This window comes from Mizuhopecten yessoensis, unplaced genomic scaffold (assembly GCF_002113885.1).
Source record: "Mizuhopecten yessoensis strain PY_sf001 unplaced genomic scaffold, ASM211388v2 scaffold4411, whole genome shotgun sequence".
Lineage (NCBI taxonomy): Eukaryota > Metazoa > Mollusca > Bivalvia > Pectinida > Pectinidae > Mizuhopecten > Mizuhopecten yessoensis.
The window spans coordinates 1200705-1225556 of record NW_018405533.1 but is presented as its reverse complement, the minus strand read 5'-3'; the positions used below and the strand labels follow the sequence as shown (position 1 = coordinate 1225556).

Below are 24852 nucleotides of genomic sequence, written 5' to 3'. Positions count from 1 at the left end.
ATATTATGACAAAACCGTTTGGTGTTAATCTTTATATATGCAAATTCAACAACACAACATCTCTTGATCTGGGCCCGTATTCATGCAACTGTTCTCATGCTTAAGCATGGATTCTGTGCATAAGCCAGCTTTCTTTAAACCACCTAAATCATGTCAATGATCAAAAAGTCAAATTTAAATATTAAAAACAGTATTCGGCTTCAAGTTCCTTCAATTTTTGTCCAAAACTTTATCAAAATAAGTTTTTTTAAATAATTTATAACTGGAACAAGAAATTGGGCGCAAAATCCGTGCTTGAGCATGAGAACGGTTTCATGAATACGGCCCCTGAGTAATTTACCTAAATTATTTTTTCATTGCTACATGATTGGCAACATATTTTCAAGTCTTTATCAAAACATCCTGGAAAGGGGATATTGAAGAACAAATTTTATTTGGTAATAACAGAAATGTCTTCAAAAGAAATCAACTTCTTTTTTAAATTGGTCAAAATCGGATTTTACTAAAAGATTAAGGACATCTGGGATGAATCGAATAATGATTAGAGACACTATTCCAAAAGCTTGACCAAATTAATCGATCTATACCTTAAGCTTTGATAGCAAAATTGAAGACAAACGATTTTATACAAAATGACAATAGTTTTGTTATAACAGGAAACTTAATAAGGTTATAAAATAAAACTTGAAAAATATTATCAACCCAATGCTCAATAAAAATGTATAAGTTTTAGACAGGAAATTTTATTCTTTTTCATTCAGTACTACCGTCTAGTCCTAAATAGTCGAAATGATTATATGACACCAAAATGATGATATGAGGTCCTGTATCAGTTTAATATTGTCCAATCAGAACGTTATTTTTTATCACTGCATTCAAAACCGAAGATTATTTTCTGTTCAGCTACAGCGACAGTAGAATAAGTATTCAGTTACAGCGACGATAGAATAAGTGTTCAGTTACAGCGACGACAGAATAAGTGTTCACTTACAGCGACGATAGAATAGGTGTTCAGTTACAGCGACGATAGAATAGGTGTTCAGTTACAGCGACAATAGACAGGTGTTCAGGTACAGCGACGATAGAATAGGTGTTCAGCTACAGCGACGATAGAATAAGTGTTCAGTTACAGTGACGATAGAATAGGTGTTCAGTTACAGCGACGATAGAATAAGTGTTCAGTTACAGCGACGATAGAACAGGTGTTCAGGTACAGCGACGATAGAATAGGTGTTCAGCTACAGCGACGGTAAAATAAGTGTTCAGTTACAGCGACGATAGAATAAGTGTTCAGTTACAGCGACGATAGAATAAGTTTTCAGTTACAGCGACGATAGAATAAGTGTTCACTTACAGCGACGATAGAATAAGTGTTCAGCTACAGCGACGGTAAAATAAGTGTTCCGCTACAGCGACGGTAGAATAAGTTTTCAGTAACAGCGACAATAGAATAGGTGTTCAGTTACAGTGACGATAGAATAGGTGTTCAGTTACAGCGACGATAGAATAAGTGTTCTGTAACAGCGACAATAGAATAGGTGTTCAGTTACAGTGACGATAGAATAGGTGTTCAGTTACAGTGACGATAGAATAGGTGTTCAGTTACAGCGACGATAGAATAGGTGTTCAGTTACAGTGACGATAGAATAGGTGTTCAGTTACAGCGACGATAGAATAGGTGTTCAGTTACAGTGACGATAGAATAGGTGTTCAGTTACAGCGACGATAGAATAGGTGTTCAGTTACAGTGACGATAGAATAGGTGTTCAGTTACAGCGACGATAGAATAGGTGTTCAGTTACAGCGACGATAGAATTAGTGTTCAGTTACAGTGGCAATAAAATAGGTGTTCAGTTACAGCGACGATAAAACAGGGGTTCAGTTACAGTGACGATAAAACAGGTGTTCAGTGACAGTGACGATAGAATAGGGGTTCAGTTACAGTGACGATAAAACAGGTGTTCAGTGACAGTGACGATAGAATAGGAGTTCAGTTACAGTGACGATAGATGTTCATTTACAGCGACGCTAGAATTAGTGTTCAGTTACAGTGGCAATAAAATGGGTGTTCAGTTACAGCGACGATAGAATAGGTGTTCAGTTACAGCGACGATAGAATAGGTGTTCTGTAACAGCGACAATAGAATAGGTGTTCAGTTACAGCGACTATAGAATAAGTGTTCAGTTACAGTGGCGATAGAATAGGTGTTCAGTGACAGCGACGATAGAACAGGTGTTCAGTTACAGCGACGGTAGAATATGTGTTCAATTACAGCGACGATAGAACAGGTGTCCAGGTACAGCGACGATAGAATTAGTGTTTAGTTACAGCGACGATAAAACAGGCAGTTACAGCGACGATAGAATTAGAGTTCAGTTACAGCGACGATATAATTAGTGTTCAGTTACAGCGACGGTACAATTAGTGTTCAATTACAGCGATAAAAGAATAGGTGTTCAGTTAAAGTGACGATAGAATAGGTGATCAGTTACAGCGACGATATAATTAGTGTTCAGTTACAGCGACAATAGAATTAGTGTTCAGTTAGAGCGACGATAGAATAGGTGATCAGTTACAGCGACGATATAATTAGTGTTCAGTTACAGTGAAGATAGAATAGGTGTTCAATTACAGCGACAATAGAATAGGTGTTCAATAGTTGTTCAGTTACGATAGAATAAGTGTTAAGTTACAGCGACGGTAGAATATGTGTTCAATTACAGCGAAAATAGAGTAGGTGTTCAGTTACAGTCACGATAGAATAGGTGTTTAGTTACAGCGACGATAGAAAAGGTGTTCAGTTACAGTGAGTAACAGCGACAATAGAATGGGTGTTCAGTTACAGCGGCGATAGAACAGGTGTTCAGATTCAGCGACGATAGAATTAGAGTTCAGTTACAGCGACGGTAGAATATGTGTTCAATTACAGCGATAAAAGAATAGGTGTTCAGTTACATTGACGATAGAATAGTTGTTCAGCTACAGCAACGATAGAATAGGTGTTTAGTTACAGCGACGATAAAACAGGTGTTCAGTTACAGTCACGATAGAATAGGTGTTCTGTAACAGCGACAATAGAATAGGGGTTCAGTTACAGCGACTATAGAATAAGTGTTCAGTTACAGCGACGATAGAAAAGGTGTTCAGTTACAGCGACAATAGAATAGGGGTTCAGTTACAGCGACGGTAGAATATGTGTTCAATTACAGCGAAAATAGAGTAGGTGTTCAGTTAAAGTGACGATAGAATAGGTCTTCAGCTACAGCGACGATAGCATAAGTGTTCAGTTACAGGGACGATAGAATTGGTGTCCAGTTACAGCGACGATAGAATAGGTGTTCAGTTACAGCGACGATAGAACAGGTGTTCAGCTACAGCGACGATAGAATAAGTGTTCCGCTACAGCGACGGTAGAATAAGTGTTCAATTACAGCGACAATAGAATAGGTGTTCAGTTACAGTGACGATAGAATTGGTGTCCAGTTACAGCGACGGTAGAATAAGTGTTCAATTACAGCGACAATAGAATAGGTGTTCAGTTAAAGTGACGATAGAATAGGTGTTCAGTTACAGCGACGATAGTATAAGTGTTCAGCTACAGTGACGATAGAATAGGTGTTCAGTTACAGCGACGATAGAACAGGTGTTCAGGTACAGCGACGATAGAATTAGTGTTAAGTTACAGCGACGATAGAATAGGTGATTAGTTACAGCGACGATAGAACAGGTGTTCAGCTACAGCGACGATAGAATAAGTGTTAAGTTACAGCGACGGTAGAATAATTGTTCAGCTACAGCGACGAAAGAATAAGTGTTCAGCTACAGCGACGATAGAATAAGGGTTCAGCTACAGCCACGATAGAATAAGTGTTCAGTTACAGCGACGATATAATAAGTATTCAGCTACAGCGACGATAGAATAAGTGTTCAGCTACAGGGACGATAGAATTAGTGTTCAGCTACAGGGACGATAGAATAAGTGTTTAGCTACAGCGAGGGTAGAATAAGGGTTCACTTACAGCGACGATAGAATAAGTGTTCAGTTTCAGCGACGATAGAATAAGTGTTCAGCTACAGGGACGGTAGAATAAGTGTTTAGCTACAGCGACGGTAGAATAAGTTGGTTTTATTGACACTTTTGATGTATACACTGATTATCAACATTACATGTATTACATAGTTCATAAACTTTTGTAATCAAATCGTTCATGTTCCAGCTTATAGCATAGCATGTACCAGCTAGTAGCAGAACACGGTAGAATAGCATGTACCAGCTTATAGCAGAACACGGTAGAATAGCATGTACCAGCTAATAGCAGAACACGGTAAAATAGCATGTACCAGTTAATAGCAGAACACGGTAGAATAGCATGTACCAGCTTATAGCAGAACACGGTAAAATAGCATGTACCAGTTAATAGCAGAACACGGTAGAATAGCATGTACCAGCTAATAGCAGAACACGGTAGAATTGCATTCCAAATTGCTCCCGGTAATGTCAAGCGTGATGTAATTAGAATATTGCGCCAGAGATGATTAAATCCTTCACTTTGTTGGTGTAGTGATATTTCCGTCTTTGCAATTTACGAATTGCTAATCGGTCTTCTACTATGCTTCTGAATGTGTGTATGGTATTCATCTGACATTCTGCTACCAATAGCCCTGCACCACAGGGTCGCGGGTTCGAGGCCTACGTGGGGCAGTCGCCAGGTACTGGCCGTAGGTCGGTGGTTTTTCTCTGGGAACTCCAGCTTTCCTCCACCTCCAAAACCTGGCACGTCCTTAAATGACCATAGCTGTTAATAGGACGTGAAACACAAACAAACCAAACCAAAAATCAACGGGAAATCATTCAATATCCTATGTATGCTACATAGTAAACGATTTGCGTTGCCGAATTGTTCATCTTATCACGAGTTGAAAAAATGGGCCCAGATGAATTATTGTAAAAACTATATATAGAATAGCTAATATATTATCAGCAATATTACCGCTTGATGTGCATAACTGTTCACGGTCTGTTACAGAATAGTATTTAATTAAGGTCCGTACTACCTTTTACTTGTAGTCTGGTTACTGCCGGATGTTTCAATCCGATGATGATAGTACAATACCGGAATCCAACCTACAGTACGCCGAAGCGTACACGGGGCCGTTTAGTTCTGGCCAGGATGCCTATCTAGCACTGACACAGTAAGTACAACTTGCACTATATTCTGAGTATAACTCACCACTATCCGATTTACGTTTGTTTATGAAATTTGTCTGTGAATCGTACGATTTTGGGAGAAGTTAGCTTCATGAACAAAAATTATATAAGGTAGAGTCGACTCCCTTACACGAAGTGTTCAAAAAGGCGGCGACGTCTTAAAAGTAATAGTCTCAAATAATCGAAAAAGTGAGAAAAAAACAATATCGCAAGAAGCGTTTTTTCAGTTGAAACTACTTTTGCGCATGTGGCTTTCGTCATAGATTTATTTTAGATTGATCAGAATCGTTGTTGGCGGCTATTTTTTGTTTAAATATTTCTTTATCTTGTATCACTAACTGTTGTACGAAATGCTGCAAATTATATAGAAAGAAAAAGGCCATCTATCTGACTAAAATAACTGTTACATTATTCCATTTCACTCCATTTATACTCATTTAGTCAACATTCTAATCCAATTACCGTATCACAATAGGCGTGACCTTCTGTGTTGGCAGTTCTTTACCGTGACATTACCAGATCGAATCTACCTGGACAATGCCAAGCTTAGCCTTGGTTATCTGTGTCTCTATACCTCCCCCTATAGGGACCGTAGCGCCAAATGATTGCCCATAGACGATAGTGTTAACGTTTACCACTGTCCTGGTTAAATGGGGTTATCCACACTGGTTCACCTGCCCTCATTTTGAAGAATGTCATCTCACACACCTGTAAAAAAACATTTAAAAATTCCGAAAATTGACCAAAATGTACAACAAATTACACACTTCAAAAACTCCCCCCGACAAAAACAGACTTGAAAAATATTAATTTTGTTTGATACATTTTACATCTATATATATTGCTCAACCCACACATAATTTTTTTGAAACTTCTGCCACCTAAATATCCAACCAGCAGGCCCCAAGGCATTCATTTTCCTATCAAATCTGCCCAAAAGGGAAAAACCCACGTCCCTATAATTATACCATATTGCTAGGTACAGCACCGAAGTTACTCAAAAGACCAATTTAACTACTGAAAAACACAGTTTAACCCAAAATTAAACAACTAGGACAACTAGGGCAAAACCTCTTCATCTTGGTCACTTGGTCACATATCATCTTCAGTAAGTAGTTCGACATCTTGGTCACTTGGTCACATATCATCTTCAGTAAGTAGTTCGAATGCTTGTTGGAGAAAGAAAACATTTTCCTCAGAGAAAACCTCTTTTTATAACCAATAATTAAGATTGAAACTCATCCAATACAACTACTTTACTCTAAACCTTACCAAATGAAAAGTTTCATAAATATTACGGCTGACGAATCACATCCATCCTTGCTCCAAAACTCCAAAGAGCTAAATGTCACAGTGCTATATCGATGTGATATTAAAATATCCACTAAACACTGTTGAATTCTTTCTTTGACGTTTATTCTGTATATTAAAAAACACTGCAAGTACAAAATACAACACATTACACATTCACTCAAATATCTCACATAGTCTATTCACGTCAAGGGACATAACTCTCACATATATACTTAATCATGAACTCCATATAAAAATAAGATATTATTTTTACTATGTACATATCAATAATACTGAGTTTATTTCTACATATCAATACACAATTGATATGGAATCATATAATACTATTTTACAAAATATGTCTAAATTACAAAAGATCTACTTAACCCACAGATCCTGCGGGGTTTGCAGACTTTCCCTTTGTCTAACAGGCGATGTATGACTGGCAGTTCTAACACTACTACTTAAAATGAGAGAAATAAATACCTTATAAAAACAATACTAATCACTATATACTTTATAATCTGGAATAAAGAAATTGTATACATGTAGATCAACTGAAATCTTACACTCCATCCATTTCTGTATATTTAATCAGAATATTATGATTAAATAGTAAAATAAAAAATGTAAACACTACACAATACCAATATTCTGATAAAAACATTACAGAATATACATTTAAACCATAATAATAGAACATATATGGTTAAAAACTCACCCAGTTCTCTCATTCTTTGATTATCACATTGGAAAACCTCCCAATATCCAAAAGTGGTCCTTTATCCTTCAATGCCTTGATGCTGAGTGATATAAGGCAGGTTAAAAATCATGCAGTTGTTAGCTATGACCAATACAAACGTCCTTTGATGTCACGTGACTAAAAGTACTCACATTCCACCCATTCTTACATACGGGTAATACACAAACATTAAGGGTCCTCGCACCACATTCTTTCATCACACAACTTTACTACCACACAACCATTTAAGGTTCCTTACACCAAGACCTTTCGTGATTTTAAAATCCATTCAAAGTCTTACACAACATAAAGATATATACATGTATCCCTGTTACACAAAGACGGACAACCCGAAAGTATAAAACAATTAGCGAACTAAACTAATTTCTAATATAAAACCACTTCAATGGCTGTATTACAGATCATACAACGGAGTACGAGATATACGGTGAATTAAACCACTACCATACTCATACAACGGAGTACGAGATATACGGTGAATTAAACCACTACCATACTCAAACCTTCTATATGTATTACAGATCATACAACGGAGTACGAGATATACGGTGAATTAAACCACTACCATACTCATACAACGGAGTACGAGATATACGGTGAATTAAACCACTACCATACTCAAACCTTCTATATGTATTACAGCTCATACAACGGAGTACGAGATATACGGTGAATTAAACCACTACCATACTCAAACCTTCTACATGTATTACAGCTCATACAACGGAGTACGAGATATACGGTGAATTAAACCACTACCATACTCAAACCTTCTATATGTATTACAGATCATACAACGGAGTACGAGATATACGGTGAATTAAACCACTACCATACTCATACAACGGAGTACGAGATATACGGTGAATTAAACCACTACCATACTCAAACCTTCTATATGTATTACAGCTCATACAACGGAGTACGAGATATACGGTGAATTAAACCACTACCATACTCAAACCTTCTATATGTATTACAGATCATACAACGGAGTACGAGATATACGGTGAATTAAACCACTACCATACTCATACAACGGAGTACGAGATATACGGTGAATTAAACCACTACCATACTCAAACCTTCTATATGTATTACAGCTCATACAACGGAGTACGAGATATACGGTGAATTAAACCACTACCATACTCAAACCTTCTATATGTATTACAGATCATACAACGGAGTACGAGATATACGGTGAATTAAACCACTACCATACTCATACAACGGAGTACGAGATATACGGTGAATTAAACCACTACCATACTCAAACCTTCTATATGTATTACAGCTCATACAACGGAGTACGAGATATACGGTGAATTAAACCACTACCATACTCAAACCTTCTATATGTATTACAGATCATACAACGGAGTACGAGATATACGGTGAATTAAACCACTACCATACTCATACAACGGAGTACGAGATATACGGTGAATTAAACCACTACCATACTCAAACCTTCTATATGTATTACAGCTCATACAACGGAGTACGAGATATACGGTGAATTAAACCACTACCATACTCAAACCTTCTATATGTATTACAGATCATACAACGGAGTACGAGATATACGGTGAATTAAACCACTACCATACTCATACAACGGAGTACGAGATATACGGTGAATTAAACCACTACCATACTCAAACCTTCTATATGTATTACAGCTCATACAACGGAGTACGAGATATACGGTGAATTAAACCACTACCATACTCAAACCTTCTATATGTATTACAGCTCATACAACGGAGTACGAGATATACGGTGAATTAAACCACTACCATACTCAAACCTTCTATATGTATTACAGATCATACAACGGAGTACGAGATATACGGTGAATTAAACCACTACCATACTCATACAACGGAGTACGAGATATACGGTGAATTAAACCACTACCATACTCAAACCTTCTATATGTATTACAGATCATACAACGGAGTACGAGATATACGGTGAATTAAACCACTACCATACTCATACAACGGAGTACGAGATATACGGTGAATTAAACCACTACCATACTCAAACCTTCTATATGTATTACAGCTCATACAACGGAGTACGAGATATACGGTGAATTAAACCACTACCATACTCAAACCTTCTATATGTATTACAGCTCATACAACGGAGTACGAGATATACGGTGAATTAAACCACTACCATACTCAAACCTTCTATATGTATTACAGCTCATACAACGGAGTACGAGATATACGGTGAATTAAACCACTACCATACTCAAACCTTCTATATGTATTACAGCTCATACAACGGAGTACGAGATATACGGTGAATTAAACCACTACCATACTCAAACCTTCTATATGTATTACAGCTCATACAACGGAGTACGAGATATACGGTGAATTAAACCACTACCATACTCAAACCTTCTATATGTATTACAGCTCATACAACGGAGTACGAGATATACGGTGAATTAAACCACTACCATACTCAAACCTTCTATATGTATTACAGCTCATACAACGGAGTACGAGATATACGGTGAATTAAACCACTACCATACTCAAACCTTCTATATGTATTACAGCTCATACAACGGAGTACGAGATATACGGTGAATTAAACCACTACCATACTCAAACCTTCTATATGTATTACAGCTCATACAACGGAGTACGAGATATACGGTGAATTAAACCACTACCATACTCAAACCTTCTATATGTATTACAGCTCATACAACGGAGTACGAGATATACGGTGAATTAAACCACTACCATACTCAAACCTTCTATATGTATTACAGCTCATACAACGGAGTACGAGATATACGGTGAATTAAACCACTACCATACTCAAACCTTCTATATGTATTACAGCTCATACAACGGAGTACGAGATATACGGTGAATTAAACCACTACCATACTCAAACCTTCTATATGTATTACAGCTCATACAACGGAGTACGAGATATACGGTGAATTAAACCACTACCATACTCAAACCTTCTATATGTATTACAGCTCATACAACGGAGTACGAGATATACGGTGAATTAAACCACTACCATACTCAAACCTTCTATATGTATTACAGCTCATACAACGGAGTACGAGATATACGGTGAATTAAACCACTACCATACTCAAACCTTCTATATGTATTACAGCTCATACAACGGAGTACGAGATATACGGTGAATTAAACCACTACCATACTCAAACCTTCTATATGTATTACAGCTCATACAACGGAGTACGAGATATACGGTGAATTAAACCACTACCATACTCAAACCTTCTATATGTATTACAGATCATACAACGGAGTACGAGATATACGGTGAATTAAACCACTACCATACTCATACAACGGAGTACGAGATATACGGTGAATTAAACCACTACCATACTCAAACCTTCTATATGTATTACAGCTCATACAACGGAGTACGAGATATACGGTGAATTAAACCACTACCATACTCAAACCTTCTATATGTATTACAGATCATACAACGGAGTACGAGATATACGGTGAATTAAACCACTACCATACTCATACAACGGAGTACGAGATATACGGTGAATTAAACCACTACCATACTCAAACCTTCTATATGTATTACAGCTCATACAACGGAGTACGAGATATACGGTGAATTAAACCACTACCATACTCAAACCTTCTATATGTATTACAGATCATACAACGGAGTACGAGATATACGGTGAATTAAACCACTACCATACTCATACAACGGAGTACGAGATATACGGTGAATTAAACCACTACCATATTAAAACCTTCTATATGTATTACAGCTCATACAACGGAGTACGAGATATACGGTGAATTAAACCACTACCATACTCAAACCTTCTATATGCCTTACAGATCATACAACGGAGTACGATATAAACGGTGAATTAAACCACTACCATACTCATACAACGGAGTACGAGATATACGGTGAATTAAACCTCTTCCATACTCAAACCTTCTACATGTATTACAGATCATACAACGGAGTACGAAATACACGGTTAATTAAACCACTACCATACTCAAACCTTCTACATGTATTACAGAATTTACTTCAGTTTCAACTTCGATGTTCTCAAACTTGTTTTGCAATAGTCAATTTATTCGTGTTTATTAAAGAAAAAACATTCATTATCATTCATTAATTATCAAAACAATGTTTGCTCAAATGATTGGATGAGGAAAAAGTATGTACCCAAGTAAAGGCAGAAATGCAAAAACGGTCTTATCAGAAGCATTTCGACCTGACCTTTATAATCTGTCTATTTTGGAGAACGTTTTTGTTCTAGTTTTACACGGTCGAGTTAGACACGTGTACATTGTCAGTCAAAATATGTTCTACAATGTAAAGCTACGGAAGTTTTCATTAAGTTTCCAAGTATCAAGAGATTGCTACTTTCAATTGTTAAGTAATAACACTATACGGATTGATTCCATGGAAGACTACGACAGACAATGTGCAAAACGAGAGAACTGGTTATTTTTTTCAGATAGGGCAAAATTTGTCACCTTGCAATCCAAAACGGAAACGAAACACAAATCTTTATTTCGTGTCCCCGTTGCCCAAAACCTGCCCAACGATCTGAATGATAAGTATGTGGTTGTATCTGCAGACACTTAGTTTGACTGCAGTCACAATTATCACATGTTCTGCTTGCACTAAACGAACTAGACGTTCTTGATAATCAAGGAACCCTACCCATACATTTTCCAATATCTCGAAGGAAAAGTACGACTTAAACAAGTTTGATACCATGTTTCGGTATCAAGCTTTCCCTAAAGTGTCTAAAGACCGATTAATGGTAAAGGTACGGACCTGCCTCGTTTGTTATGGATTTTGAATCTTAACACAAATATGTATAAGCAGCGTTTTGTCGCTGGCTCTGCTAGTGTCTCTACTATTGCCGAAACTTCTAATTAACTTCTAATTGAATTCCTTTGTACAATGCAATCATGGATACAGTCGTATAGTGAAGCTACATACTCCATAAACGGAACTCATGGAGTGTGGGTTTTGAAGAACAAAGAAGATCTTTTATTATTCTCGAGGATTCTCCCCACAAAAATATTTCTTCTACCAGTAATTTTGATTTTGTTTCACACATTACAATAGCATGCATCATACAAACTGAAGGAACGGATTATTAGATAGTTCTTTTCGTACCATTGAAATCTTTTTGGGGCAAGTTTGTGAAAAACAAGGCAAATGCTCAGATGTGACATACTAGTACTAAAATAATCGTGAGAGTGATTGAGTTTATGGATGACAATAGCTTTGTTCAATTCAGTGGCTTCGTTTCTCAGCGAGTGTTATTTGGGGGGAAACTTTGCCCGTCTTCTGGCATCCTCGGTTATGCTCGCTCACGCTCTCTGCACCCCTGGAATATGTAATAGCAAAATTGAAGGCACAAAGACAGCTGTTTGATTGGTATCAGGTAAAAAAAAACTGACCAATCGCTAGGTTGATACCTGTCCTTTGAAGCTAACAAAGAGACGACGTCTGACTTCAAAGCCTGTCAAGTTTTACCGTTACGTGACCGCGAGATTCTTTTGATGTACATCAAAGGATCGAACTAGTCTTCTTGTCACATCAACAAGGTTGCGCACTCTCAGCCTTCAATTTTGCTATGACATATTCCAGGGGTGCAGAGAGCGTACGTGAGCGCAACCCCTTGATATCGAGGTTTGGTCTTCTGGTCGACCTGTTTTTGTTTTCATGTGAGGCTGACTTTAGTTGAGGGCTTATCAGGACTTGTAACAACAACCCTGCTGTTTCCTTCTATTTCACACTCAGCTGTATGATCAAAGTGAGGATTTCGATTTTACAATTGTGAACTTTCCCTCTCTTGATAGTAACATCACTATTTCCTCAATCAAGAGTATGTCGTGATTTTTTCGCCTTGAGAATGTGCAATTACTTAGATTTCACATAGATTTACATGGCAGGAGTTGTCGGTGAAGCAAAAGACATTCTTGCTTCCGAAACATCTTGTCTCAATATCCTCGTTCTTGTTCTGGATTCTGCATTTAAACGTTTCAATTATTTTTTAACTTTATCGACTTACAGTTCGAATGCCTGTTTATTGACATTTAGGTTTCCTCTTCCTTTAAAATGATATATAATTGTCTTCAGTCTGATTGAAATATAATTATCATTGGAGACTTCTTATATCTAAAAATGATGTGGGACGAATTCGATTCATCCAGGAAAATACTGTTCTGTGTATTTATCCTTTCTTTGTAATATAAGTAAAAACAAAGTTTACATTTCGGTTTTTGCCGTAAATTAAACAGTAAAAAAGAAAATTGTCTTTAAATTACGCTTATCATGTATACGTATGTCTGATTGTTGTCACAAGGTAAGTAGTGGTGGATCTATGGACAATACGAGTGTCTGGATCACTAGCCCTCTACCATTAGGTCGCAGGCTCGAAGCTTGCGTGGGGCAGTCGCCAGGTATTTACTGCAGGTCGGTTGCTTTTTTCCAGGTACTCCGGCTTTCCTTCACCACCAAAACCTTACACATCCTTAAATGATACAAACAAACCAAACTATATAGGTATTGTAATGGTAGTGTTTACAGTGGCAGTCTTATACCTACTTACGTCGGGACATATGTTAATGTATCTATATTTTATGAAAGTACAGTGCTTTAATAAAATCCTTAATGTTTTAGGTATGATGTCACCACGGATGCTGGAGATACAAGTATACTATGTACGTGTAAATTTGATTTTAAGATAATCTAAACATCAAATTTTCATCATTTTGCCCATCTGGTAATCGTCTTCCTTTGTGTTTTACGTTCTGCTATATAATTTTTTACATACAGATTTTGCATTTTACTTACACTTGTATGCCCAAGATGAAATTAAGATAACAGCAATTACATTGAAAGGTTTTGATACAATTTTAGAAAACCAATTTCACATTTTAACCTTTTTCTAACTGCTGTCGATACAAATGATATTTGTTTATTTCATAGATGCTGCTAATACCGACTCAATCTGTAAGACAAGTGACCCGTTTGCTATTATAGAGTATGGAAAGACTGCCTTCCCAGCCTACTCCATAGCGAGGACACTCGGTACTATGTAAGTTTCAGTGGATCTGCTTTGCAAAATTTTGATATGAAATCCAATGTTGAAGTGAGATCATTTTTAAAACAAATATATTGATATTAAATTCCTTGTTGGTAATAGATACATATTGTGATATATAATGCTGGTATGCTATTGCACGTCGATACATGAGCATATATACTTATAATACTATATACAATGTTGATATGTGGGCTCATATTTATATTGGATCACTTATAATTCTATATACAATGTTGATACGTGGGATCATATTTATATTGGATCACTTATAATACTATATACAATGTTGATATGTGGGCTCATATTTATATTGGATCACTTATAATACTATATAAAATGTTGATACGTGGGATCATATTTATATTGGATCACTTATAATTCTATATACAATGTTGATATGTGGGCTCATATTTATATTGGATCACTTATTATACTATATAAAATGTTGATACGTGGATCATATTTATATTGGATCACTTATAATACTATATACAATGTTGATATGTGGGATCATATTTGTATTCGATCACTTATAATGTATATAAAACGTTGATTTGTGATCTCGTGTTCATATTCAATCACCTATTATTTTATAAAAAAAATGCCAATTTTTATTTGATCACCTGTTGCTATGTTATTTCCATGAGGTAGGCTTGGAATTACTGATGATAGCTCGTGTGGTGAGGGCGGAACAGGCAAGGTGATGGATATTCAATCCAGCCCAGTTAGACAAGAGTTCGGCACTGGGTCAGGCAACTCGTTTAATTGGACCAGCTGCTCAGCGCAACAGTTTACCACAAGGCTAGCGTAGGTTGCTTAACTTTCGTCTATAACAGTTATGATTGTTATATATAACGGTGAATCTGATTGGATATTATTGATCAGGTGACTGTAAAAAAACGCCATATTTCGCTCGCGCGATTAAATTCCCCTGGTAATTTTTCCGTCAATGAAAGTTTCTCTAGAACAAAATGAGTAAAATGAATCACCCTTGAGTTCTGAATGACTCTTGCAGACGACAATAATTGCGCAAAGGCCTCAAATCTAACCATCCGTCATCGACCCAAGATCCCGATAACAGCCCGAGGGCTATTAGTATTTTTTACTTATGCTGGGACTTATTTTGGACTACCTTAAATGATAAATTATATCGTGCTGGGACAACTTTAGGGATATTTTAAGACATTTTCAATATTTACTTCTGCTGGGACAAATTTGGGATGACTCTAAGATGGAACCACCTTCGCATAAATTCAAGCTTGTTGTGAAAAACTGGCAAGCACTATAGGTTAAGGAAAGCAAGGCTTAAATTTAAGAGGAGAATAGACAAAATTACAAATTTCAATGGAACACTTTAGTTTCCGGAAGTAAATAAATAAGTAAGAAAGAAATTATGTGTTAATTGAAGGACCTAAATTCAGGAAGCCATTGATTAAATAGAAGACTTCAATTTATGGACTGTTGCAGTCTTTTTAAGTAAAATATACCATTGAGAAACATGTCTCAAATCGTTTATGGATTTTTTCTGGTTTTTGACAAAAATTCTAAGTACATTGTACTTGCAGAACATGAACGGGGAATCTCCTTTTTTAAAACCAAAGTACATCCCCATTCGCAATAAGAACAAACATGTAATCATGCAATGAGTGTTAAAAAACTATAATAATGTTCAGCATAAACCTATACGATGATAGATCGAAATCAATACTCCTACATGTCTTTGAGTAACGTAATATCTGATAATGATAGTTTTGTATATAAAGAAAATATATTATGTTCTTTAAATTAGATAAATCATCAATTTCTATTAATTATTCGGAAACCTGAATTCCAAAGAATAGTGATAATCCTCTTGATAATGGAGTAAGGTTTATTTAAATCTGGATATTAGAAATCGTAGTAAATAAATTTGGATATTCAGAGTAACGGTATTGTTCACACAGGTAATTGTACCATTGAAATTTAGTTATGTACTCAGCATGCCAACAATTAGTAACACAGCATGATACAGCTGTACAGAGGAGATGAAGAAGGTTGTAGTATATGTACTTTCTATAACCCTCAACAGATCGGACGGCGCATGTCTAAATAACTTGGCTCAGCCCGCTTACTATGATGACGATCGACTTTTAGGCGGTGCAGGAACAAGTATTTCAATTGATCGACAGTGTCAAATAGCCTACGGATTCGATTCCCCTGTGTGTAACGTAAGTACGTCATTTGTCCTGGTAAGCACTCTCAATCTTTGATATTCCGTCTTTTCGTATTGCACTGTTATCTGCTCTTGTGAGCAGGTATTGATGGTACGTCATTTGTTTGTGAGAGTAGCGTCATCAATTTTTGGGAAACGACGTAATTTTCTCACACAAACTAATGACGTGACAATCAAAACCTGCTCACAAGAGCAGATAACTCTGCAATACGAAAAGACGGAATAGCAACCTTGTAACCTATATTGTAAATGTAAAATATATTGTAGTCTGATGCACTTAAAAGCAAATATGAATACTGAAACAAAATACATAAGGACGCCTATGATCAACGAAAATCCAATTTCTCTAAAGTACATGTTCATTGATAAAGCCTTCAGCTAATTAATTAATCTGGGATCTCAAATCAAGAGAGTATTGGAATATAATGAACATTGAGGAGGAAATATCCACTTTGGAATAATTATGAAAATAAAATTAACATCCATTGTTTTTTCAAAAAAAAGACCATGTCTAGTATAATATGATTTAATATAATAGCATTGTATGGTGATTTATATGTGAAAAGAAATCTGCAGAGTAGGTACCACTCCATTCCATGTGTCCAGTGTTCTCCTGTATAGTAATTTAATTACGGAATAGCTCTTTACGATACATTTCTATTTATTACATCTTCATCCATCCTCGATACTTCAGGGGTTCGCTTTCTGCACCCATGGATATGTCATATCCAAATTGAAGGCAATTTTAATGTCATAAGTTTAAAAGTCAAGGTCAAATTTTGCATCTTTTCACTGATTAACATTGCATGACATGATGAAACAAGGTTGATCAGAATAAAACGAGAAGTCAACTAACCAAGGTCATCGTGTCAGAGGTCGACGTCACTGGGTCAAAGGTCAAGGTCAAATTTTGTAGCTTTTCACTAATGAGCAATTTATGATATTATGAAGTAAAGTTGGTCGGAATTAAACAAGGAGTCAACTGACAAAAGGCCAAGATCATTGGGTCAACGGTCAAGGCTAAATTTGGTATATATTCACTGGTGAAAATTTCGTTATGACACTTTGAAGCAATGTTGCTCAGAATAAACAAGGAGTCTTTTGACCATAAGTTCAAGGTCATTGGGTCAGCTGTCAAGGTCACATGTTGTATCTTTTCACTGATTAACATTTTGGTAAAACATTATGAAGATGTTGGTCGGAATTTAACAAGGAGTCAACTAACTTAAGATCAATGTCACTGGGTCAAAGGTCAAGGTCAAATTTTGTAGCTTTTCATTAATGAGCAATTTATGATATTATGAAGTAAAGTTGGTCGGAATTAAACAAGGAGTCAACTGACAAAAGGTCAAGGTCATTTGGTCAAAGGTCAAGGTTAAATTTGGTATATATTCACTGGTGAACATTTCGTTATGACACTTTGAAGCAATGTTGCTCAGAATAAACAAGGAGTCATTTAACCAAAAGTTCAAGGTCATTGGGTCAGCTGTCAAGGTCACATGTTGTATCTTTTCACTGATTAACATTTTGGTAAAACATTATGAAGATGTTGGTCGGAATTTAACAAGAAGTCAACTAACTTAAGATCAAGGTCACTGGGTCAATGTCAAGGTCAAATATTGCATCTTTTTACTGATGAACATTTTTGTTGTGCTATTATGAAGCTAAGTTGTTCAGAACATTTTGTTATGATATTATGAAGCAATGTTGGTCGGAATAAAAGAATAGGTCAACTAACCAAAGATCAGGCTCACTGGGTTAATATAAACTTTATTTCATTCCAAATTAAGTTGCATTACATCACATAACATACAAAGTACAGAGGAATGGGATCCGGAAACAAGTTGAAATAACTCACTGGGTTAAAGGTCAAGGTCATTTTGGTCCAAAGGTCAAAGACAAAGTGGATCTCTGACTTTGACCCTGGTTCTTGATGGGGGAGGTATTTAATGTTTAATAAAACTAATCAAAGCTAACAAATGAGTATTGCACCGGTATTTACATTTCTGTTAGTCCAGCAAATATGGAGGTGGAAGGAATCAAGACTCACATCATAGTACATGTAAAATGTATATTTTGCTTCCTTGCGATTCTTTTTTAAGTCCAAATGCCAAATGTCAAGCTCAGCTATATGGGCAGATTGCTTCTAGATGATGGGGGATATATTGCCACAAGACGGGGCCCTTACTGAACTGTCAGTGTTCTAGTTTTGTCTGATATTTTCCTTGTTTTCTTGTCTTCGAAGTCTCATACATTAAGGTGTGTTTGTTTTCACATGTGTCTGTCTTTACGGGTACTTACCAACTCAATATGTCCTTGAAGTTTTGTTTCAAAGGTACATCTTCTACCTCATTACGTCCCTAAACTTTGCTTTCAAATGTGAACCTACCTACTCTCAACAACCCTAAGCTTTGTTTTCACAGGTAGCTGTCGGTTAAAATATAAACGTTTTTTATTTAACAACATTTATGAAACAAAATTTTATAACTTATACTTATCACTCGCGTGGGCCCGGATGTTCACCGGAGCAGATAACTCTGCAATATAAAAAGACGGAATAGCAACCTTGTAACCTATATTGTAAATGTAAAATATATTGTAGTCTGATGCACTTAAAAGCAAATATGAATACTGAAACAAATTACATAAGGACGCCTATGATCAACGAAAATCCAATTTCTCTAAAGTACATGTTCATTGATAAAGCCTTCAGCTAATTAATTAATCTGGGATGTCAAATCAAGAGAGTATTGGAATATAATGAACATTGAGGAGGAAATATTCACTTTGGAATAATTATGAAAGTAAAATTAACATCCATTGTTTTTTCAAAAAAAGACCATGTCTAGTATAATATGATTTAATATAAAAGCATTGTATGGTGATTTATATGTGAAAAGAAATCTGCAGAGTAGGTATCACTCCATTCCATGTGTCCAGTGTTCTCCTGTATAGTAATTTAATTACGGAATAGCTCTTTACGATACACTTCTTTCCTTGTTTTCTTGTCTTCGAAGTCTCATACGGTAAGGTGTGTTTGTTTTCACATGTGTCTGTCTTTACGGGTACTTACGAACTCAATATGTCCTTGAAGTTTTGTTTCAAAGGTACATCTTCTACCTCATTACGTCCCTAAACTTTGCTTTCAAATGTGTACCTACCTACTCTCAACAACCCTAAGCTTTGTTTTCACAGGTACCTGTCGGTTAAAATATAAAACTTGTTTTATTTAACAACATTTATGGAACAAAATTTTATAACTTATACTTATCACTCTTGTTGGCCCGGATGTTAGCGCGGGAGGAGTTGGGGGGTCTTAAGGTTGGGGAAACTGAAGTACCCAGAAAAACCCACGTGGTCGGGCCGGTGACCCCCATACCTTGTCACGTCCTATCGGGGAATCTAATACCGGCCGTCTTTGTGATAGGCAAGTGCGCAATCCACTGCGCCACCTGACCACCCTGTCGATTCTAGTCATTGTAAAACTTTGTTTTAACAGGTACCGACAATGAAAATGTAGAAACTTTGGTAGCTACATCCTTAAGATTCGCATTCACAGGTATTCATAGCCTTTGTATATCATATTGAGCTTTGCTTTGGCAGGTACTTTACGACTCTTTTTATCCCTTAGCTTTGCTTTCAAAGGTGTATCTACCGACTCTCAACATCCCTAATCTCTGTTTTCAAAGGTATATCTACCGACTGTCAACATCCCATATCTCTGTTTTCAAAGGTATATCTACTAACTCTCAACATCTCTAAGCTCCATTTTCAAAGGTGTATCTACCGACTGTCAACATCCCTAATCTATGCATTCAAAGGTATATCTACTAACTCTCAACTTCCCTAAGCTCCGTTTTCAAAGGTGTATCTACCGACTGTCAACATCCCTACGCTTTGCTTTCAAATTTGTATCTACCGACTGTCAACATCCCCCAGCTTTGCTTTCAAATGTGTATCTGCCGACTGTCAACATCCCTAAGCTTTGCTTTTAAATGTGTACCTACCGACTGTCAACATCCCTCAGCTTTGCTTTCAAAGGTGTATCTGCCGACTGTCAACATCCCTAAGCTTTGCTTTCAAAGGTGTATCTGCCGAATGTCAACATCCCTAAGCTTTGCTTTCAAATGTGTATCTGCCGACTCCCAACATCCCTAAGCTTTGCTTTTAAAGATGAATCGACCTACTCTCAACATCCCTAAGCTTTGCTTTTAAATGTGTACCTACAGACTGTCAACATCCCTTAGTTGTGCTTTCAAGGGTGTATCTTCCGACTGTCAACATTCCTTAGCTTTGCTTTTAAATGTGTACCTTCCGACTGTCAACATCCCTAAGCTTTGCTTTCAAAGATGAATCCACCGGCTCTCAACATCCTTGATCTCTTTTTTCAAAGGTGTATCTGCTGACTTACAACATTCCTAAACTTTGCTTTTACAGGTGTATCTACCGACTGTCAACATCCGCTAGCTTTGCTTTTACAGGTGTATCTACCGACTGTCAACATCCCTAAGCTTTGCTTTTAAATGTGTATCTGGCGACTGTCAACATCCCTAAGCTTTGCTTTCAAACGTGTACCTACTTACTCTCAACATCCCTAAGCCCTGTTTTCAAATGCGTATCTACCGACTGTCAACATTCCTAAGCTTTGCTTTTACAGGTGTATCTACTAACTCTCAACATACCTAATCTCTGCTTTCAAAGGTGTATCTACTGACTGTCAACATTCCTAAGCTTTGCTTTTACAGGTGTATCTACCGACTGTCAGCATTTCTAAGCTTTGCTGTTACAGGTGTATATACCGACTGTCAACATTCCTAAGCTTTGCTGTTACAGGTGTATCTACTGACTGTCAACATTTCTAAGCTTTGCTGTTACAGGTGTATCCATCGACTGTCAACATTTCTAAGCTTTGCTGTTACAGGTGTATCTACTGACTGTCAACATTTCTAAGCTTTGCTGTTACAGGTACCTGTAGACCCTGATACGTTCTGCACAGATGGTATCACCTGCTTGAACAGCACCAACGGGGAGTGTGTGAATATGTTTGTGTTTGAGGGGACCTCGTGCAACAGTTCTCCTGGTAACGATTATGTAAGTAAACTGATCTTATTTCACACAGATGTACACTTAACTTAGCTTCTATGGCAAACTGGCATTCAATATAAAACTTTCTTCTACACTAGCCGAAACAGTACCTCATTCACCTTTGGTATCTTAGTAGAATGGCCTGCCAATGTGTTTTGGACTCTTATTAAATGGTAATCATATGGTGCTTGTATTTTCGTTTTTGAATGGCAGTTTGGTGTGTTATCTATTATTTAAGGAAGATGTTTTTATTTTACTATGAATAAATGATTTGTTAGTTTGTTGTTGAATAGCATTGTATATTTTGCTGTTTTCTTGCTCTTTTTTTCTTTTGGAAGTTAAGTTGAGTATTTTATGGTGGTAGGATGACTGTTTGTATGATGATGGTGCTTTGTTTATAGATTGGTACCAATTTTTGTAATCTTTGTTATTTTGTAGTTCGTCATACGTGTCACATTTTTTTATTCATTATTAAAATTTTAATATATATGTCTTTTGAAAAAAGGCTAAAAAATTAAGGTAAGTGAGGAAACCAAATATACATTAACCTTATTATGTATTATATCTTAATTAAAATTGCAATGTTATTTTGAGGAAAAGTGATTCTGTACTTCATATGTGTCTGCATGTATATGTGCAATAATTATTCCAGTGGTGCCAGGATGGTTTCTGTGTCCTGGAACCACGAACAACTACCACTACCAATCCGACAACTACCACTACAACCCCGACAACTACCACTACCACTCCGATAACTACCACTACAACCCCGACAACAACCACTACCACCCCGACAACTACCACTACAACACCGACAACTCCCACTACAACCCCGACAACTCCCACTACAACCCCGATAACTACCACACAACCCCGACAACTACCACTACCACTCCGATAACTACCACTACAACCCCGACAACTCCCACTACAACCCCGACAACTACCACTACAACCCCGATAACTACCACTACCAATCCAACAACCACAACTACCCCAACAACCACAACTACAGAACGGACCACATCGAAAGTCACAGCCTCAAGTCCAACAGCTACTTCCACTTGGCCAACAATCAAACCGTCAGTTAACTCGTATCCGTCCTCGCCTTCCTCTCTCCTTTCCACATTCTTTACCAAGTATCCTGTGAGTGGCACTACACACGGGAAAAAGCCAAAGAAACCTAAAGGCGTTATGTACGGCTCCAGTTTCTACAACACAATTACAAAGGCATCACAGGGGGCCAAGACGTATACACGGATTTACTATTAAACGCACAAATCTAGTCCTACTTCAACTCCCACTAACTAGTCCTACACCACCTCCCACAAGTCCTACATTAACTGCCACTAGTCCTACGCCAACTCCCACTAGTCCTACGTCAACTCCCAATAGTCCTACATTAACTGCCACTAGTCCTACATCAACTCCCACTAACTAGTCCTACACCACCTCCCACAAGTCCTACATTAACTGCCACTAGTCCTACGCCAACTCCCACTAGTCCTACGTCAACTGCCACTAGTCCTACTTTAACTGCCACTAGTCCTACATCAACACCCACTAGTCCTACGTTAACTCCCACTAGTCCTACATTAACTCATACTAGTTCTACATCAACTCCAACTAGTCCTACATTAACTCCCACTAGTCCTACATAAAATCCCACTAGTCCTACATCAACTCCCACTAGTCCTACATTAACTCCCACTAGTCCTACATTAACACACATTAGTCCTACATCAACTCCTACTAGTTCTACATAAACTCCCACTAGTTCTACATCAACTCCCACTAGTCCTACTTCAACACCCACAAGTCCTACATCAACTCCCACTATTCCTACATCAACACCCACAAGTCCTACATCAACTCCCACTAGCCCAACATTAACTCCCACTAGTTCTACATCAACTCCCACTATTCCTACATCAACACCCACAAGTCCTACATCAACTCCCACTAACTAGTCCTAAATTAACTTGCACTAGAACTATATCAACTGCCACTAATCCTACATTAACTCCCAATAGTCCTAAATTAACTACCACTAGTCTATTATTAAATTCCACTAGTCCTACAACAACTCCCACTAATCCTACGTCAACTTTCACTAGTCCTACATTAACTCCCATTATCCTAAATCAACTCCCGCTAGTCCTAAATCAACTCCTACTAGTTCTACACTAACTCCCACTAGTCCTACATTAACTCCTACTAGTTCTACATCAACTCCCACTAGTCCTACATTAACTCACACTAGTCCTAAATCAACTCCCATAAGTCCTACATTAACTTCCACTAGTGCTACACCAACTCCCACTAGTCCTACATTAACCCGCACTAGTCCTTAATCAACTTCCACTAGTCCTTAATTAACTTCCACTAGTCCTACATTAACTTGCACTAGTCCTAAATTAACTCCCACTAATCCTACATCAACTCCCACTTGTCCTACATCAAATACCACTAGTCATAAATTAAATTCCATTTGTCTGAAATCTTTTTCCATTATTTCTTTTTTCACTAGTTCGTTAGCAACTTCCGCTTGACCTACATCACCTCCCACTTGTTCTTCATCAAATTCTTCTAGTCCTACATCAACTTTTGCATGCCTTTTGACCAGGGGTCATTCTTTATGGATTCATATAAACACCATACTTGAGCTTCAAAGGAGAGGGAGAAACCTATCTTTTACGCGAATGTATTGTTGGAAAACTTCAATATCGATACTTAAAATACTTGTATTAATAACGCAAATTTTTTAGTGCATTTCTGATCTTGTGGAGATTTATTAAATACTTAGTAATTTCATTTTGATTGTTCTTAATTTTTTCCCGGGACTGACAAAATGAAACCGGAAAAATGGAAAAGATCACGCTTTTTTAAAACCCGACCCAGGTTTTTGAAAAAGTTCATGCTGAGAAAATACAACATGGCCAGAAAGTGTTCTAAACGTTTTCTTCAGGTTTGGTCAGTTTGGGTTGTATAAAAGATCATATAACACAAGTGATTATTCATGTGACACGTTTCGATGACTATTAAGACTTTAGTGACAAAGATGAATAATGTACATTAGTGAAATTATTCAACTCGAACGCGCCTTTCATTTCTTGTCTACGAAGACTTTAGTGACAAAGAT

At 37.1% G+C, this 24852-nt stretch overlaps 1 protein-coding gene across 1 annotated transcript; it reads left to right on the top strand.

Moving 5' to 3' along the window:
- Positions 1 to 5152: 5152 nt before the first annotated feature.
- Positions 5153 to 24518, top strand: LOC110449018 (salivary glue protein Sgs-3-like). The gene is made up of 7 exons (XM_021495594.1): positions 5153 to 5194; positions 13987 to 14027; positions 14296 to 14404; positions 15065 to 15220; positions 16482 to 16620; positions 21591 to 21716; positions 22363 to 24518. Coding segments are annotated over exons 3-7 (672 nt in total). The 5' UTR covers positions 5153 to 5194; positions 13987 to 14027; positions 14296 to 14402; the 3' UTR covers positions 22612 to 24518.
- The last annotated feature ends 334 nt before the right edge of the window (positions 24519 to 24852 follow it).